The sequence below is a fragment of the Typopeltis vanoorti genome, chromosome 5 (genome assembly GCF_054136105.1).
Source record: "Typopeltis vanoorti isolate ZY-2024b chromosome 5, IOZ_Tvanoo_1.0, whole genome shotgun sequence".
In the NCBI taxonomy this organism is placed as follows: domain Eukaryota; kingdom Metazoa; phylum Arthropoda; class Arachnida; order Uropygi; family Thelyphonidae; genus Typopeltis; species Typopeltis vanoorti.
Window position 1 is genome coordinate 93309549 of NC_143553.1, and position 20716 is coordinate 93330264.

A 20716-nucleotide genomic window follows, 5' to 3' on the forward strand; every position below is an offset into this window, starting at 1 on the left:
GAAGCTTAATGAAGATGAAGCCAAGGTAGACACTCTGCCTCCAACTCTGGAGAGTGACCTTGCAGTCTTGTTCTGGAAAGTCTGTTAAGAAAAGATTTATGTTGAACTATAATGGTGGTAATTATGGCAGACTTAGAAGGCATTTTAGAGATGCCATGGCTTGAGAAGCTACAAGGGAAGAATGTCAGTAGTGCCAGACTACATGCCCATAGTCAGTAATAAACTATATGGGGATTAAGTGGATGAGTAGAGATATAAAGCAAGATCTGGAAAAAAAAACTGTGCAGGAAATATGAAGAAAAAGGTGATCATCATACTCATGAGTAGTACAAAGTGCATGTAAGAAGGATGACTAGTATGGTAAGAAAGGAACAAATACCAAATCATATTATGAAAGAAAATTAGCTAAACAGGCCAAAGTAAATCCAAAAGAGTTTCTTTGTTATATAGCAAGTAAGAGGAAAATGACTATGATAGGATGACTTTAATCAGTGCTGATGATAGGAAGGTGACAGAGGCAAAAGAAATAGTTGACTTTTTGAGTGATCATTTGCAAAGATGTATCATCAAGGTTTGCAGTAGCTGATGTGACAGAGATGCACGTCAAAATTGAGGTAGATAAACAGGAGATGTTTCATCATATTGACAAATATCAACATGAATACATGTTGGACTGGATGGTACATCAGCCCATATACTATGTGAATGTGCAAGAGAATTGGCATTGCCTCTGATGCAGTTGTTCAACTTAAGTCTTAGCTCTGGTAAGGTTCCATGGGAGTGGAAAGAGGGTGAGATAGTCCCATTATATAAAGATGTCTCCAACCACAGACCAGTTAATATATCAGGAGTGGTTGTTAAAGTATTCAAAAAATTTGGATAAACATAAAATCCAGCAGCAGGTGGATAGGGATATGATACTCTATGTGGGGGGGGGGGGGGAGCTTGGCTTTGTAAAATGTCAGTCCCATCTTAGTAATCTATTCATATTTTATGATAACCTGACAGTGGAATTTGATATAGGAAATAGGTTACACTATGATACTGTAACGAAAGCTGTCTGCTTTATTATTTTAATATCTTCTTTTTTTTCTTTATTACTAATTAGCAGTGCACGCTTTACCTCTCGTAACCTTTTTCACTTACTCTACTGCATATTATGTTTATCCACTTCCGTATTTACTAGTTGTATGCCTATGAACACTGAAAAATTTATTTGTTAGACTGCACCATCCAATATATCAATATTCAGCATAAGACTCAATAAAACATCCAGTGGATCTCTCTCTCTCTCTTACTAGCATAAAGTCCTTCAACAAAGTTTATATAAACAGTCGTGGTTCTTTAATTACTTAAACTGCACTTTTAATGCCTTAGTTGTTTCCCACTCAAAAGTCCGATTTATTTAGGAAAAATGCAAATTATTATTAATGATAATTATTGAAATTAAGGGGATATTTAATCCCACATTATTTCAAAGCTTAATAAGAAACTCTAAGATAGAAATGAAAGAGTTTCATGCCGAATATAGCAAGCTATAAACGTTTGGTGAGTCCAAGCATAAGCAAATACCTGGGTAGTACAATACCGGGCAACTCGTAGTAAAGGTGGATAAAGCTAGGATCACTATTCTTAGTATTAAACTTAATGTAAAACTCATCCCCTAGGACAGTGGCGTTCAACCCTTTTTACTACGCGAGCTACTTTTCTATTAAAAGTTATTCGGTGATCTACTCTCTTATATAATCAATAATTATTATTATATAGATCACGTTTTTCCAATCTGATATCTGATTATGCACAAATAAACAACTAAAAAAAATACACAACTAAAAACTTTATTTGTGTATTTAAAAATTTATTTATCACTTTTAATTATTTTAATACAACAAATATTTTAATACAACAAAAAAACAACAACAAATATATTGGAATAAAATATTTATTTCTCTATTTTGGAAAACCAAAGTTAGGAAAAAAACAACAGATTGATTACAAACTCAAAAGTTACAGGAAATGCTGGTTGATTAAAAAAAAAAAAAAAGTTAATGTGAAATTTGGCATTGTTTGGACCTCACGATATTTTATCATACTCAAGTCAATATGAAGAAGTGGCCAATCCCAGACAATCATCCAAATGATCATTTGTAATTTGGTTTCTTAATTGATTTTTTATGACGGTCATGTTTGAAAAAGCGGATTCTGACAAGTATGTCGATCCGAAACACTACCAAATTTTTCTGCAATATCAGTTAATATTGGGAATTTTTCATGTGCATACTGCCAGATGAATTCATTGTTTATTGATTTTAAATGTAAACTATTCTGAATGTTTATTATCTCAAGTTCTACTTCAGCTTGGTTTATATCAAACAGCCCACTAATTTTATTTGAAATTTCTGTGATGTTCAAGTTTTCTTGAAATGGATTATTGATAAAAGATACAATCATTGCAGTTTTACTAAAATCTTAAATCTTGAATTTATTTCTTCCTCAACTAATTCTATTTCACGAATAAATTCTTTTAAATCATAGCGAAGCATTTCTTGATTTTGTTCAAAATATTTTATATGGGAGATGTCTAAATTCATGGTCATTTATATTTTTCTTTAATAAAAGTAAGTATTGTTGGAAAGTTTTCATTGAACTTAATATGTCAATTAAATTTTTATCTCTACCTTGTAACTCTAAGTTTAAATTGCTTAATTTCATACAGAAATCTACTAAAAATGATAAGTGTAACAACCATCTTTTATCACTCAATTGTGGATAAATATCTCCTTTTTCATCAAGAAAAATGTTTATATCGTTAATTAATACAAAAATCTTTTTAAAAATTGACTTCTGCTGAGCCAGCAAACATTATTGTATAACAGAAGTTCCCTAATCATCATCTGCCTGTAATTTAAATCACCGCTGTTGCAGGGCTTTTCCTTGAACAGAATTTACAATTTTAAATGTAATATCCAAACCCTCTTTTGCGTTTAATCTTTTACTGCACAGTACTTGTTGGTGAATAATACAGTGGTATGTTAAAAAATCTAGATATTTATCATCATTTTTACATAATGAAACGAAGCCTGATTTATTACCTATCATTGCAGGAGCACCATCAGTAGTAATAGACACAAGTTTAAAAAGTGGAAGTTTGTTGTTTCACAAATTCATCAAATGCCGAAAAAATGTCTTCTCCCCTAGTGCTTCCCAATAATGGTATAATTTTCAAAAGTTCTTCTTTATTTGAATAATCTTGAAATGCCATGCAAATAAATACCATTAACTGAGCAATATCAGTGAAGTCGTTTGATTCATCAAATTGTAATGAAAACGCGACACACTGGTGAATGTCTGATATTAACCTGGCCAGGAAATTTTTCTCCAGCTATTGGAACTCTTCCTTTCAGCAATTTGAAACCTTGTCTGTGGCCCAGTAGTAGTCTCTCTCTCTAGCGACATCTCGAACCGAGAAGCTCCTTTCTGTAAGTGGAAAACTCCTCTCTCAAGCAACATGGATCTGGGCAGTCTCTCTGACTGTGACTCTGGACCGGGCAGCCTCCTCTGTGATAGCAATTCTGGAACCGGGACCTCTTCTGCTTGCTTCAGTCCCTTTTTATTAGGCCTCCTCTGAGACCTTGCATGAAGTTTGGCAGCCCCCAAAGAATCGGTATGAGTCTTTCATCTTAAGTTTCAAGTTCGGCACGCCTTTTGTTCTCCTATGCTTCCTTTTGATTGTAAGTTGCCAGCCATCGGAAAGTTGTTTGAACTCTTTCTGACTGACTTCAGAGATATTTACACTTATAGCCTGCAAGCCTTTCTCATACATACAAGTTTCAATAACAATCTTTCTAATACCGCCATGTACAGCTTCGGCGACAAAAACATTGCCTTTGTTTTTAACACTAACATATTCTTATTAAAGCAGTATATACAGTTAGCTTAAAAAGAGTTATTTACAAAAACATCTAATACAAACTATACTGAGACAAACAAAGTTTATTTTTTACAATATTCACATGGGACTTAACCTAAGTAAAAAATCGATGTAATGTGCTTTGGAATGGATGTTAACTTAATGTGGCAAAGTGTAAGGTTATGCATTTTGGAGTGAAAAGATTAGCAGCGGTATATCACATTGGTGGAGCTGTACTCCAGGAGAATGATGAGGCCAGGGATTTGGGAGTGTTGGTGGATTTGAAGTTGGGGAGTTGAAGTTTAGGGGGCACATTGCAAAAGTGTCTAAATCAACTCATCAAAATCACTTGGTTGCTGAAAAATACTTTAACAGGCAGAGACAAACAAGTTGTTGTTCCTCTGTATCGAGCCTTGATAAGACCCCATCTAGACTACTGTGCCCAGATATGGGTGCCAGGGTTTCTTCTTGATGGGGAGGAGGTGGAGAGGATTCAGAGACGAGTGACCAAGATGATAGCAGGTCTGTGGAATGAACCTTATGAGAACAGGTTGAAGATTTGTGGGTTGCAAAAATTGGTTGATAGGCAGAAAAGGGGTGATATGATTGAGACATTCAAATTACTGAAGGGTTTCTATAAGATTAATCCAGAAGATATTTTTGAGAATAGGACTGGTGGTGGGAGGACTAGGGGCCATACATGGAAGCTGGGCAAGAATGTGGTTAGCAGGGGTGTTAGAGCTAGGTTTTTTACTTGGAGAGTGGTGAATGAGTGGAATAAGCTGCCAGAGTCTGTTGTGGGTGCTATGACCGTGAATGAGTTCAAGGCGAGGTATCATAGATACTGTGTGAATGTCAAATAGTTGTTCTTGACATGATGTTAGGGCCTCCCTCGATGAGTCTGTCAACTCCTTGGAGTTGACCGAAATAATAATAATAATATTTAAGCTACAATCGAGTTTTTACACTTCTTATAATCGTATTCACTCAGCTCGCTGTTTGACTTCCACTGATCCAAATTAATTCATGTACCCGGACTTATAAGAAAATTACTGATTTGACAATTTTAATGAAAAATAAATAAACAATAGCAATACACTTAAAGTGAATTAAAAATAATACAAAATAATTATAAATAAAATATTATATTTTCAGTTTTAATTAAATTTGTAAGTAAGCAGGAATACACAAGAGATCGACCAAAAATTGCTCCACGTTTAACCGGTTGATCGCGATCGATGGGTTGAACACCCCTGCCCTAGGAGATGTTATGTTGTTTTACATTAAGGGAGATAAGTCACTACCCAGACTGGTTTCAACCTTTATTGAGGTCTCATCAGTAGGTAGACCAATAAATACGAAGATTGTAGTGATAATAGCTTTAATACTTTATAGTACAAGTTGTTAAAGAGGTGCACAAATAAATTAATGAAATAAAGAGCCAAAAGCTTCACTTCAGCGATGTAAAAATTATTTAAATTAGAGGATATTTAATCCCACATTATTTCAAAGCCGAATAAGAAACTCTAAGATAGAAATCAAAGAGTTTCATTCAGAATATAGCAAGCTATAAAAGTTCGGCGAGTCCAAGCGTAAGCAAATACCTGGGTAGTACGATACCGGTCAACTCGTAGTAAAGGTGGATAAAGCTAGTACTTAAGCTATAAATAAAGCTAATAATAAGAATAGTGATCCTTAGCTTTATCCACCTTTACTATGAGTTGCCTGGTATTGTACTACCCAGGTATTTGCTTATGCTTGGACTCGCCAAGCTTTTATAGCTTGCTATAAAAGTTCGGCATGAAACTCTTTGATTTCTATCTTAGAGTTTTTTATTCGGCTTTGAAATAATGTGGGATTAAATATCCCCTTAATTTATATAATTTTTACATCACCGAAGTGAAGCCTTTTGGCTCTTTATTTCATTAATAATAATAATAAAATTCCATCTAGTTCCCCTTCTTTATAGACATTTAGTGTACTTATTTTTTGGAATACATTCTCTTCGTTCACTTTCAACACGTCACGATTCCTTATCCTTCTAGGAATACAGCCTGTAGTATCAGGATGGAACACTCTAATAAAGTGATGATTAAATAACTTAACTATGCCATCTGCTTTGGTCACCTGATTCCCATCTCCATCCTGCAAGATTATCCATTCACTATACATTTTTCCTCCTACTTGACACATACAGAAAAAACTCCTTGGGATTTTTCTGTATGTGTCAAGATGCACTGTAATCCAAGGATTTAGATTACAGTGCATCTTCTCTTATATTCTATTTTTTTCTCTCCTTACAACACTAGTCACTTTCCTAGCCTGAGCCTTATATTTCTTATGTAACTGTTCTTCACCTCTCTCTTTATATGCCTTCCATAATCTGTTTATCCATTTGACTCCAAATTGCTTTGTCTTCTTCACTCAGTTTATACAATCTATCATTGCTGACAACAATTTTTTCTTAAATATCTCCCATGCACTAACGACCACTATTTCTTTAAATTCTTTCATCCATTGCTGGCTCTGAGTCTATGATAGTCATCTGCCTTATAATTTCACATAACTTCCTTCTGTTTCGTTGGAAGTTTATTTTTTACCTTGGTTAGACTATAATAAATTTAGTTTAATCCTTTATCCAAGTGTATTGCACCTGAAGTATCTTCAGGACTGAGGCAACTCATAGTAAAGGTGGACCAAACTCTCATCACTCCTTGTGATGAGAGCTTGACCTCCATGACCTCCACGGAATCACTCATCGTGGGAGGTACACACTATTGCACATAATGCTCATCCAACAGTGCCTTAAACTGATTCAGTGTGTCTACACCCACAACACACTCAAGCAATGCATCCCACTCACCAACTGCTCTCAATGCAAAGAACCTACTCCTCTCTCCTCTGTTCACATCCTCCTTATACAGTTTACAGCGATGGCCTCTTGTTCTACTCCCCTCTCCCGTTCTATGAAAAATCTCTTTCATGTAGATCAAATAACAACCCCTGACTAGCTTATATGTCTCAATCATATCCCTCCTCACTCTTCCTCTGATTCACGAGGCTCTGCAACTTACATTCTCTCAATTTCTCCTTATACTCCACATCCAAAGACCACTGACTTCCTTTGTGAATCTTCTCTGGACCCTTTCCAACATATCCTCGTCACCATGAAAATCCAATGACCAAATCTGTGCACAATAATCCATATGAGACCTGATCAAGGCCTTATATAATGGAATCATAACCTCTCTATTTCTGCATGTAAGGGTCCTCCAAATCATTGCCATTATCTGATGTGATGTCTTCACAACTTGTGTAATGTGTCCCCTGAATTTCAGGTCCTTGTCTGCCATCCCTCCTAGATCTCTCATCTCCTCTAATTCTGTTAAAGTTTCCCCACCTAGTGTAAACTTTGCATCTCATCATTGCTTGCCAAATCTCAAATCCTTACACTTTGCAACATTAAACTGACAGTTACACTTACCTGTCCATTCATGCAATCTATTCAAGTCCTCCTGTAATGCCATAATATCTGCTTGACTCTGCATTGCTCTCCCCCAATTTTTTATCATCTGCAAACATCTGCATATCACTAGTTAAACCCATCCCAATATCATTAACATACAAATTGAAAAACAATGGCCACAAAACTGACCCCTGCAGCATACTGCTAGTGACTTTCTCTTTTGGGAAACCACATCTCCATATACAGCTTTCTGATACCTATCCGATAGCCAAAAGTCTATTATCCAATCCCATCTGTTTCAATTTATTTAAGAGCTTGTCATGTTGTAGTCTATTAAAAGCCTTTGCAAAATCTAAGTACACCACTATATATGCATATCTCCTTTCCAAGGTATTTGTCACCTCGTTACAGTACACAAGTAAGTTAGTGAAACATGATCTTCCCTTAACAAACCCATGCTGATAACCACAGAAAATTCTGCTGTTATCAACCCATTTCTGTATCCTACTTCTCACCAATCTCTTCAGGACCTTCACCACATCTCCAGATATCAGAGTGGCCTTTAATTTAAAGCTACAGCCTTATCACCACCAAGTGGAACAATTTTACCTTCGTCCACTCCCTTGGACGAAGATAAAATTGTTGTAAACATTGCTGTTGTAAAACTCTTATTAAACAGGCATGACAATGCTGCCAGTTCTCTGGAACATTCCCTTAAGATGTGTGGTGATATGTCATCAAATCCTATTGCCTTATTGACATCAAGATTATTTATTTCCTAAAATATCTCCTAATCACTCACAATGAAGCCACCCCTCCTATATCCTCTACACTTAAGTTCCTCATGATTCCACTCCGATCATGATGAATATAAATTGATCACCGAATACCTCAACAACATTTTCTTTAACAGTTACCCTACCACTTTCATCCATTAACATCATCTTAACATGATCATTTTCCCTTCTACTTGCCACATATCTAAAAAACTCCCTAGGGTTTTTTTTACCTGATTTGCCAATTTCTGCTCATACTCTACTTATCTTTTCCTTACTAAATGAGTCACTCTCCTGGCTTGTTCTTTATACTTTTCATGTGACTGATTATTACCATTATTCATCTTGCACTTCCTCCACAGTACTTTCTTTTTCCAGATTTCATGCTTAAGCTCCACGTTCATCCATTTTACACCTACCTTATTCATCCTTTTGGCCTTCAGAATACATTCACACATGATGCCGTGATGTATTTCTTTGTCAGTTCCCATGCAGCACTTATTTCCTTACTGCTCAATTCCTCATTCCATTTTATAGCTCCAAGCCATCTCCGAAGCTTGTCATAATCACCAGCCTTATAATTCCACATATATCATTTCCTCACAAAAGTCTTTATAGCCACAACACAGGTGATTACTTAATGATCATTTTCATCAAGTGGAGGAAAGTGTGAACCCCCTCCAACTCCATGTATTTGAAGGGAATGTGTTATGGAACTGACTATGCCATTAGCTTGGCTGTTTAATGAAAGTCCTGCAATGGGGTAGGTTCCTAGAGAGTGGAAGGAGAGTAAGATAGTACCATTGCATAAGGGTGGTGGTGGTAAAATGGAGGTATATCAAACTATAGGCCTGTTTGTATTTCTTCTGTAGTTGTTAAGATTTTGGAGAAATTGGTAAGAACTCATATACAGAATTGGGCAGATGAGGGTATTATTATTTCTGCAGGCCATCATGGATTTGTTAACGGACACTCTTGTTTTAGGTAATCTGGTTCCCTTTTACAATAGAGTAACAAGAGCAGTGGATGAAGGTTCATCACAAATCCAATCCACTAAACTGATATCCAAATCCATATGATGCAACTTAAAAATCCACTTGTCATGTGGCACCTTGTCAAATGCCTTGGAAAAATCCCAAAATAATGGCAGTATATGCCAGTTTAGTGGATTGGATTTGTGGTTGTGTATGGGGAAATAGTATCAGGGTGTAAGAAGTTTATAAGCAGAGTTTCACAGGATTCAATTCTGGGACCATCACTGTTCAGTTATTTTGTCAATGATATTGTCACAGGATTACAGGGAGATGTTCAGCTGTTTGCAGATGATGTGAAGCTTGGGAGGATTATTAGTAATAGTGCTGATATTTTTGGTTCTTCAAGAGGATTTGAATAAGCTGAAAGGGTTGGCTCTGACATGGGGATGTCAGTTTAATGCAACTAAATATAAGGTTTTAAAATTTTGGATCCACAGAAGGGGTGCTTTATACTCACTTGGTAGAGTCATACTGGAAGGAGTGGAGGAACCAAGGGATCCTGGGGTGATTGTGGATAGAGATTTAAAGTTCCAGGGACATATTGCAAAGGATGTGAACACATTTTAGAGAATTGTGGCAATGTTCAGGAGAACATTGACCATGAGAGATAAAAGTGTGCTGGTCCCATTGTATAAAGCTTTAATCAGTCCATATTTGGATTTCTGTGCTCAGATCTGGTCACCAGAATTTGAAAGGGATGAAGTAATGGGGAGGATACAGAGACAGATAACAAAAATGATGTCCTGACTATACAACATTGATTATAAGGATAGACTGAGGGCATGTGGACTGCGGAGTTCGGTGGATAGAAGGCAAAGGGAAGATATGATTGAGACATTTTGAACTGTTGAAGTTATTATCATATTAACACTGAGGAGATTTTTCATATGGCAGAATGAGGGAAAGGAACAAGGACAAGAGGTCATCCCTGGAAGTTGCAAAAGGAGGTGAGTAAAAGGGTAAGAAGTAAGTTTTTTTGCATGGAGAGTGGTAAGAGAGCATGGAATGCATTACCTGAGAGGGTGGTGATTGTGCAGACTGTGGATAATTTTAAGGACTAATGATTGACTTTGTATTCAATAGTGTTGACCTCCCATAATGAATCCTGTGACTCCATGGGGGTCAGGAAAATAATAATAATAAAAAAGTTTTTAATTTGATGCACAGTGTAATTTATAATATGTTTTAAAACTGTTTTTGTTTCTCTTTACAGATAAAGTTCAACCGAAATATGTCAACTTTACAACTGATATAGATATTAGCAGACCTGTGATTCATCTTGCTACTGATTGTGCACAATTTGTTTTTACTTTTCATGCATTTCCAAGAAATGAGGAAGTAATTTTTCATTGGGAGAAAAATTCACAAAAGTTGAAAAATGACAGTCATTATCAAATTAGTGTTAGTGCAACTCAGGTTATTCTAAATATTTCCCAGTTGAATCACTCTGACTGTGGAGTGTATACACTGTTTGGTGAAATAGATAATATGATAAACAACATAACATTTACTCTACTTGTAAAAGGTAAACATTACTGTTTTTTTTTTTAACTAAAAGAATAATTAGGTTTTTATTTATTGCTGAAAGGTGTATTTTTGATTACTTTTGATTAATTGTTAAGAGTGGCATTTCTCAGACATTTCATACATATTTCAATTCAATTTGTATGTATTTATGGACTATGAGGAGGAATGAAAAGAATGAGATCATTATGGTGTATGAGAAGTGTTATTATAGACTGTGTGTTACAAAATATACATATATTGTGAGTGATCTCAAAGTAAGAAAAAACAGGTGGAAGTATTAGTAATGGAAGGAATGAAAAGAGAATTGAAGAACATGGGCAAGAGTGAGTGAAATGAAACATACGGAGGATGAAATTTTGTTCTTTCATACATTTGATGCTTTAAATAAAGTGATCAAGAGGGCTGCAGGTTCTGATAACTTTTTTGATTAATTACCTGTGTAAATTATACTTGACAAGAAATTATATACTTGCTTAATCTTTCACCCAAGTATATGCAAACAAAGTTTGTGCATGAAGTATCATCATGACTAGACGACTTATATATAGAGGCCATTGTCTTCACATCAGTTGCCTTAATATCTCATAATGCAAATTGCACATTTGCATTATGGGATATTAAGCCAGTGTACACATATGGCATGTGTACTTTTTTGGCCAGTGTACACATATGGCATGTGTACATTGGCCAAAAAAGGAGCACACACACACACACACACACACACCTAGTAACTATACACAAAATGTAAATTACAAAATTACAATTTGTAATTTACAGTTTTTGATATTTTTGATATAATTTTTGAATGCACTATAAAAATAATCATATGATAAATCATACTTATTTGTCACTTATTTTATTTAGTAATTTCTCCAATATTCCATTCAATCCCATCGTTGTATTCATATTCAGATTTCATAATATTCTAAACAGTTTCAGTTTGTCTGTTACTCTTCCTACATCAGTTCTTGTCACATCAATGACAGCATTATCTCCACTTAGTTGATACCATAATTCAAAACTATTTCTTTTGCTTCTGTTGCTTACCTTCATCCGCTTTCATTAAAGTCATCCTTCTATAATCATTTTTCATTTTACTCACCACAATGCAAGAATGCTTTGGGACTTCCTGTGACCTGCTCAGCTAATTTTCTCTCATAATCTGATTTTGTCCTCTTTCTCATTCATATCATCCATTTTGCTTGTGCTTTGTACCATTCATAAGTTTAGCAATTCCCCTGATATGTTTTTTTAGTGCTTTAATAAAAAGCTGCTTTAATGATGCTTTTTATTCATTTCATACTCATATAATTTACCTTCCTGACATTGCTTTATTTAAATACCCTTGAACTTTATCAATGCACTGAGTGCTTCCTCTGCAGTTTCTTATGCCACTGTAAGATACCATAATTCAAATTCACTTTCATTTCAGTGACCTATGCAAATTCAGATATATTCCCTTTTTAACTGACAATTTTTCCATATTACTAGTCACTTCCCACATCAAGACTTCACAATGATTCTTTTCATATGGAGGCAGAATGGCTGCCTTAGTTATGGACAAACAAACCCTGTGATGTCATTGCCAGAGCCAGCACTTTTAAACCCTTGGTCCTCTCCATGACAAGCTGCTTCAGGTTATTATCTTTTAGTAGCTGCATAACTTCGATTTCCTCTACTCATGTGCATCCTTAACTCCTTTCAGTTTATGTCTCTGAGGTTGAAGTCTTTTGTTAATGGATTGCCAGTTTTCTCTTGTATCAATCACTGTATGTTATGGTGGGGGGGGATGCATTCTCTTCAGATTTTCCTATCAATGCCAGTGTTCATCAGGGCTATGCTATTTCATTTTGGAACACTGCTCTCATATTTTTGATGGTGTACTACTAAAACCTCTCTAAAGAGGTCAGTTTGGTTAATTGACCCCCCCCCCCCCTCCTCACAGATTATCTCCAGCCAGTTTCAGAGCTGATCAGTTTCCACACTAGGTTTCTTCTACTCTAAAATTGGCATCCATCATGCTCTTATTTGTGCCAAACCTACAGTAACCTGTGGCCATAGATATACTTACATACACATACATATACTTCAGTTTTATGACCACAACTAACTCTTCAAATAAATATCAACTGATTACTTTTCTCATTATCCATGTTCACACACACAGCATTGATTTGCTGTAGACTTTGGAGTTTCAAGTGTGTGAGAGTGATATAAAAAAAATAATTCATGCTAAGTGCTCAGTGAGATAATTTGATGAGAGGTGCCATCTGCATCCTTCTTTGCATTCCTCACACTCAATCCTGTTGCTGAAACCAAATATTAATTTTTGTCCTATTGGCTTCTATTCCACACACCAGACAGGCTCAAATCCACTGTCTCCCATAAATTTACCATCATGATAAATGTTTATTCTTCTTTGTGACAATTCTTCTCAAACATTAACAGTATCTTTCTCCTTATTGTTTTCTCTATCTTCCTGTGGAAGTACAATAACCCTTACATTCAACATTCACTCTCTAACCTTATCCTCATTCCATCATCCAAGTTTCTCTGATAGCCTATAATTTTTGTCCAAGTACATAACAAACTCATAATCTCCTTAGTTCTGTATTTCATTGTCCTCATTGTCATAATCCATCATGCAGTCCTCATAGTTTTAGTTTGTTCTCTAAATTTTAGTTCCTTATCCACCATCACCCTCAGCTCTTATCTCCTCCTCCTCCTCTAAGATATATCTACTAGCTGTATACTCTACATCCCATGTATTTTAAAAAGTCACACTTTAAACTGATGACCAATCATTTGACCCATTCACCCAGTCTGTTCAAATCCTCTTGTAAATCCAGACCATTAACTGTTCTTCTCATATTTCTTCTCAGCCTGGTAAAATCTGCAAACCAATCCACATCACCATTGAAACCATAAGTTAAACAGCAACACCCCCAAAAACAGACCCTTGGGGAGTACCACTCATGACTTTCTCCTTCTAGAATATTGCTGATACTTATTGGATAGCTAATTGGCAAACCAATGCAACTTGTCATATGGCAACATATCAAATTCCTTTTCAAAATCTAAATATATTATTGTGTATCCATCTCCCTGGTCGAATGCATTTGTCACCTCGTAATTATTATTATTATTACGTAACGCCTCCAGGGAGTCCAAAGACTCATTGAGGGAGGGCACCTATTCTACAACTCTCTGTCTCTACCATTCAATTCACCAACTACAATGAACAGCAACCACACCAATGCCACCTACTACCACCACCACCACCACTACTACTACTAGTATTTTCACAGACAATTACAAACATCCATGCCCACAGCAGGATTCAAATCCACAGCCTTTTGGCTGGAGAGCAGATACGCTAATCACTCAACCAAACTGGCTGGCAATAATAAGTAAGTAGGTTGCTAATATATAATCTTTCATGCTATCCATGAAAGAAAATGCTGCTATTGTCAACTCTGTTTAAATCTTGATTTTCCCAAATATCTTCAGCATTTTAATAACAATTCCACACACACACACACACACAGACTGACCTGTTTTAATACAAAATTCCCATCTTATTGCCTCCATTATGTAGCAGAACAATTTTGTCCTCTTTCACTCCTTTGAAACTTAGCCCTATCTAAGACTCATATTAAAAACTTATGTCAAAGCTGTTGTTAACTCCATGGAGCATTCTCTCAAACCATGCAGTAATATATCATCAAGATATAAATTATATATTTAGTTTAATCCTTTATTAATCCTTTAAAACTTCCAACATCATCAAGTTCTACAGCCTTATAAATATCAAGTTTACTCAATTCACACATATTTCCTGCTTAATCACCATCCCCCCCCCCTCCAACACACATTCCACCATACTCAAGTTCTGCTTGATGTCACATTCATGAGGATGAAATACCTTTATGAATTGCTCATTTAATATCTCAACTATATCTATCCTCCACTGTGGTTATTATTCTACCATCTTCATGAATGAATATCAGCCTTCCATAATCATCATCTACTTACTATGTATTGAAAGATCACCTTCCTCCATTTTTTTTTTTTTTTCGTTTGTTTGTTTTGGCCTCATTAGCTAACTGCTACTCATGCTGCACTTTTGTTACTCTTAAAAAATAAGTCAACCTTCCCTGCCTGCTCTTTGTACTCATTATGCAAGTGATGATTACCACTCATTTTGTGCCTGCCTCTGCAATACTGTCTTCTTCATCTCAATACTTCAGATTGCATATCTCATCTTTTCATTCATTTGTTTTACACCTACATTATGTAACCTCATATTGGAGACTTAATGCAGTATTAACAGCACTGGGAAAGGATTAAAAAGTTATTTTAATTCTTCCAATATTTTGTCTCAGTTGCTGAGAAATCTATAGGAAGTACAAACTAGCACTTGTAAGACACACACACACACACATGCACATACACACACACACACACACAAAGCAACACAATACTAAATGAAACATACAGATATAACACTAAGGTCCTATCTAGGTGGGATGTTCGAGGATTAATGTTTCCCAAATTATGGGAAGTTTCTTGTACCCATATTTATTTAAATTTGGTTAATTTCTGAGGTCAGCTGCAGATTCCAAAAACAGTCTTTCTTTTCTAAATTTAATATCCATGGTATTCAATGCATGGTCTGCAAAAGCAGATTGATCATCTATGGTCAATCTAGGCTTGCAAAAAATCATTTAAATGCTGTCTATTTCTCTTATATAGATCATCTATCTCTCTATCATTTATTTTTTTTTAAAGAGTTGGATGGTTACATCAAACCCACAATGACATCTATCTCTCGAAATCATCCCATGCATGTTCAGAAACTGCTCTTCTTTCTTCTCACAGCTTCACTAGCATTCATAATCTTTGCTCACTATCTCAACTTATCACTCTTATACCCAGGAACACACTGACTACCTTTTCTAATACACTGTTATTTTTTACTCTTCTGAACCTGCTGATATTCATTCTTTCATTCTCCTTGTTTCCAACCAACTAATTCATTCCTTCTACAACTGCCAACTCTTTTGCTTACTTACTCCTCATATCCAATTCTGCTTCAATCACTCTACTCATTCTACTTCCAGGAAAACAAACCTTATGCACTTTCTCATTCACCACACCTTTAATAGTCAAATCTCCATATGGTATGTCTTTTAAATCATTTGTTTCCTGTTTCACAGGAAACAAATGATTTAAAAGACATGCCATATGAAGATTTGACTATTGTGTGTCATTTCACACTATAGTGAAATGAAAGCTCACTTCCATTTCACTATTCCTCACACTTCAGTACATATCTATAATACTCCTAATTTCACTCGGTATATGCTTCACTCAACTTCATCAACTCTGCTTTCATTGCTATGCATTGTGGGTCACAATGTATAGCAATATACACATCTAAGTGGTTGTGAATTATGGGATACTAGGATAATTTGATAATTCCTTGGAAAGATACTTCACATGCAAAGTTTTGTTTGCTTATGCTTGGGTGAAGGATTAAAAATAAGAATATAATTTCTCGTCTAGTATAATTTACTTAGTAACCAATCAAAAAAAAAAAAAAATGAAACTTTCTAAAACTATCTTTGATGTCGATTATTTTAATAATATGGTGATACACCATGTTGCTGCTTGTATTTCACTCTTATCCACAATGAACGAATCCAAAATAACAGCCTATGCAAATGATGTAGTAGGTAACTGTAGGGACAGTGACTCTGTTAACAACCTCTTCAAAATCTTAGAGAAATTTAAAGTAAATTTCTTAAATTTAAAGTTTTATCACATTTAAAGTAAACAGCTTAAATGTGATAAAACTCAGTTTAAACTACATGGAGATTGTAATCCAAGCAACACTCTCTCTGTATTAGTCCCTAAGAAACTGACCATCCTAGTAGTTCCATTTCTAGGTTCTTCTTGAACTTCACATTGACAAATTTACAGAAAAAGCACTGATAGTCTCAAGATCTGTTGCTTTTTTTCGGAACTACTTAATAAACATGAGAAGTCTGGTTTAGCACAAGATGAGTCAGTGCTGACTCCAAAATCTTCTGATTGAGAACTCATCTACTTCATCATTTCCACTACAAATTTGAACACTTGTTTAAGGAGAGTACTGAAGCATTACTACACCATTTAAATTGAATTGTAATCACTGCCTCTCATTACTAAAAATTTGAAAAAAAATCTAATTGTTATCAGTTATAAGTAGTACTACGCTTTTTTTTAAAAATCATATTGCACTTCCTAATATGCCATAATAATAATATTATTATTATTATTATTATTATTATTATTATTGTTCCGGGCAACTCCAAGGAGTCGACAGACTCATCGAGGGAGGCCCTAACATCATGTCAAGAACAACTATTCGACATTGACACAGTATCTATCATACCTTGCCTTGAACTCATTCACGGTCGTAGCACCCACAACAGACTCTGGAAGCTTATTCCACTCATTCACTACTCTCCAAGTAAAAAACCTAGCTCTAACACCCTTGTCAACCACGTTCTTGCCCAGCTTCCATTCATGGCCCCTAGTCCTCCAACCACCAGTCATATTTTCAAAAATATCCTCTGGATCAATCTTATAGAAACCCTTCAGTAATTTGAATGTCTCAATCATATCACCCCTCCTTCGCCTATCGACCAATTTCTGCAACCCACAAATCTTCAACCTATTCTCATAAGGATCATTCCACAGACCTGTTATCATCTTGGTCACTCGTCTCTGGATCCTCTCCACTTCCTCCCCATCACGAAGAAACCCTTGTGCCCATAACTGGGCACAGTAGTCCAGATGGGGTCTTATCAAGGCTCGATACAGAGGAACAACAACTTGTTTGTCTCTGCCTGTTAAAGTATTTTTCAGAAGCCAAGTGATTTGGTGAGCTGTTTTAGTCACTTTTGCAATGTGCCCCTAAACTTCAATTCCCTATCCACCAACACTCCCAAATCCCTGGCCTCATCAATCTCCTGGAGTACGGTTCCACCAATGCGATATACTGCTGCTATTCTTTTCACCCCAAAGTGCATAACCTTACACTTTGCCACATTAAATTGACATCCATTTTTCCTAGCCCAGTCCTCCAAACTATCCAAATCATCCTGTAAAATTTTGACATCCTGTTCACTCATAATTGCTCTACCCAACTTTGCATCATCAGCAAACAAGTGAACACTTCCTCTCAAATCCTTACTTATATCACTGATGAACAAATTGAAAAGCAGTGGTCCAAGAACAGAGCCCAGTGGCACTCCACTAGTCACAAGCCGTCTTTTAGACTCCACTCCTGAATAAACCACTCTCTGGTATCTCTCCTTCAACCACCCTCCTATCCATCTCACCAACCCTATATCTATCCCCATCTGCTCCAGTTTACTGATTAGGGTTCTATGTGGTATCCTATCAAAAGCCTTGTGCAAGGTCCAGTAGTATTACTGTAAACCCATTACCCCTATCCAGTTCAGCCGTCACTGTGTTATAGAACGTGAGCAAATTACTGAGGCATGATCTACCCTTCACAAAACCATGTTGTCCCCCATACAATATCCCATTTTCATCTATCCAATCCTGTATTCTTTTCTTGACTAATTTCTCTAAGACCTTGACAATGATTCCTGATATGCTAATCAGTCGGTAATTTACAACAGCAGTCTTGGAACCACCTTTATGTAGTGGAACTATTTTCCCCTCTTTCCACCCCCTCGGGACTAACCCAGACCCGAGACCCAAATTAAACAAAATGGTCAAGGGTACTGACAATTGGAATGGTATACCACGAGCTGGTATACCATCCAATCCCACAGATGTATTGACATTGAGGTTATGCAATAGACTACTCACCTCCACTTCATTCACCACAATTCCCATATAATCTCCTGGTACATTCGTTTCTGCAATATCACCACTTGGATGATATATTCTTGCAAAGTGCTCACTCAGTAACTCAACTATATCAACTGATTCAGTTACCTCCCTACCATCGGTATTCTTTAAAATCATTCTGCCATGTACATTTTTCCTTTTACTTGCTACATATCTAAAAAACTGTTTAGGATTCTCTTTAGCCTGCATGGCCAATGTTCTTTCGTCTTTTTTGCTTTTCTTACCACACTCATTACCCTTCTGGCCTGCGCTTTATACCGTTCGCGTGCATGCCGGTCACCTTTCTCCTTAAATTCCCTCCATAGTTGTTTCTTTTTTTGCAGCTCAAGCTTAATGGTGTTATTCATCCATTTAACCCCTAGTTGATTTATTATTCAGACTCTAGGTATACAGTCAGGTATACAGTATACTAGGTATCTAGGTATACAGTTATATAGGTATCTATACAGTATATGTATATGTATATGTATACCTAGATACCTATATATACAGTTATATAGGTATCTAGGTATACAGTTTGCATGAAGCCATTGCTTCATGCAAACACTTCTTAACTACCTCCCATGCACTATCGACTTCTAGTCCTTGCAGTTGTACATGCCATGGCACCGAACCAATCAAACTCCTATGCTTGTCATACTTTCCAACCCGATAATTCCACATGTACCCTGTCTTAATTGAAAATTCTACACCTTTAGCCACCTCCCAAGTCAAGACCCTATGACCACTCTCACCGATTAGTGGCAATGTGGTCATATTTGTTACAGACAAATCTTCAGATGTAATTACTAGGTCAAGCACTCTTTGACCCCTAGTATTTTCCCTTACATGCTGTCACAGATAGTTATCCCTTAATAACCGCATAAAATCCAATTCCTTCCTCCAGTGTGTGTCCTCTCCTCACTCCAATCAATGCGACCATAGTTGAAATCCCCCATAATAATCACCCTCCTTCCACTTATTTCTTCTATTTGCTTGTGCATACTGTCACCACCATCTTTTCCATCAGTGGAACTATATTGGGTGCTGCTATAGACCCAATGGAATTGGGTCTATAGCAGCACCCAATTGTATATTTAGTTCTGCTAGCCACAATCTCACACCAAATGGCCTCAAATGTGCTCTTTTCTCTATCCTGCAATTCAACTTCTATTCTCCTTGGCTGCAGCTCATCAGCTATCAACAATACTCCTTCCCCCATTTTATTCTCCCTGTCATTCCTGAACACACTATACCCATCACATTCAATCCCACTAGCTATATCATCTACAGTCAGCCATGTTTCACTAATACCAATAACCTGTGGTCTGGAAGTGCCAACCATGGCCAAAAACTCTTCCTTCTTGTTCCTAATACTCCTAGCATTAGTGTAGATGAATTTAAGACTCCCATTAGCCCCAACCCTACCTTGATGCCTTACATTAACTATCCCACTCTGATTTGTTGTTCTTATTTGCTCGGGCATATTATATTCATTCTTACATTCAACTATCTCCCTAAGGACTGTATATCTACTCCTCCCCCCCCTATTAAATCTAGTTTCCCTGAATTTGCACATCCACCACATTCAGCAACACTTTCTCAAGTCTTCTTACACCGTAACCATTCAAATGCCAGCCATCTATCTTATATAGATCCTTTCACCCATCGAACTCACTCCACACGTCCGCAAATTCCACACCACTCATCATACATAACCCACGCATAAAGTTTTTCCCACCAGAGGTCAGGCCAACAATTGTGGTAGCGGTTAGTCAGTGTCTTTAACGAACCAGTATGATTGTAGTATAGCTTGTTTCCTGTGTATATTTGTACGCTCCAGAAGATGACCTTGACATAAAGGTCGAAACGTCGAATTGTAAAATTTTAGTAATAGTAAACTAAAGTTTTTATTCAAACACGGTAGTTGTCTCCATAATTTCCAAAAATGCATTCGGATCACCGTGCAAGCCTAAAAGAAAGGCACGCATAAAGTCATTTGCAATTATGGCCCTCCTTTTAAACATTTCACTGTCATACCGTGGGAAAAGACTAATCATTCTAACTTTCTCACTCTTTTCTTTTGCTACCT

General features: G+C 36.3%; 1 protein-coding gene across 4 annotated transcripts in view; it reads left to right on the forward strand.

Annotated features, from left to right (window-relative positions):
* The window catches only part of LOC150106656 (vascular endothelial growth factor receptor 1-like), a 672835-nt gene that overhangs the window by 218373 nt on the left and 433746 nt on the right, over positions 1-20716 (forward strand). For all 4 annotated transcript variants that reach the window (XM_090392613.1, XM_090392614.1, XM_090392616.1 and 1 more), the window contains exon 7: positions 10400-10711. In XM_090392613.1, the coding sequence (XP_090248739.1) occupies positions 10400-10711 (312 nt within the window). The remainder of the gene's footprint in view (positions 1-10399; positions 10712-20716) is intronic.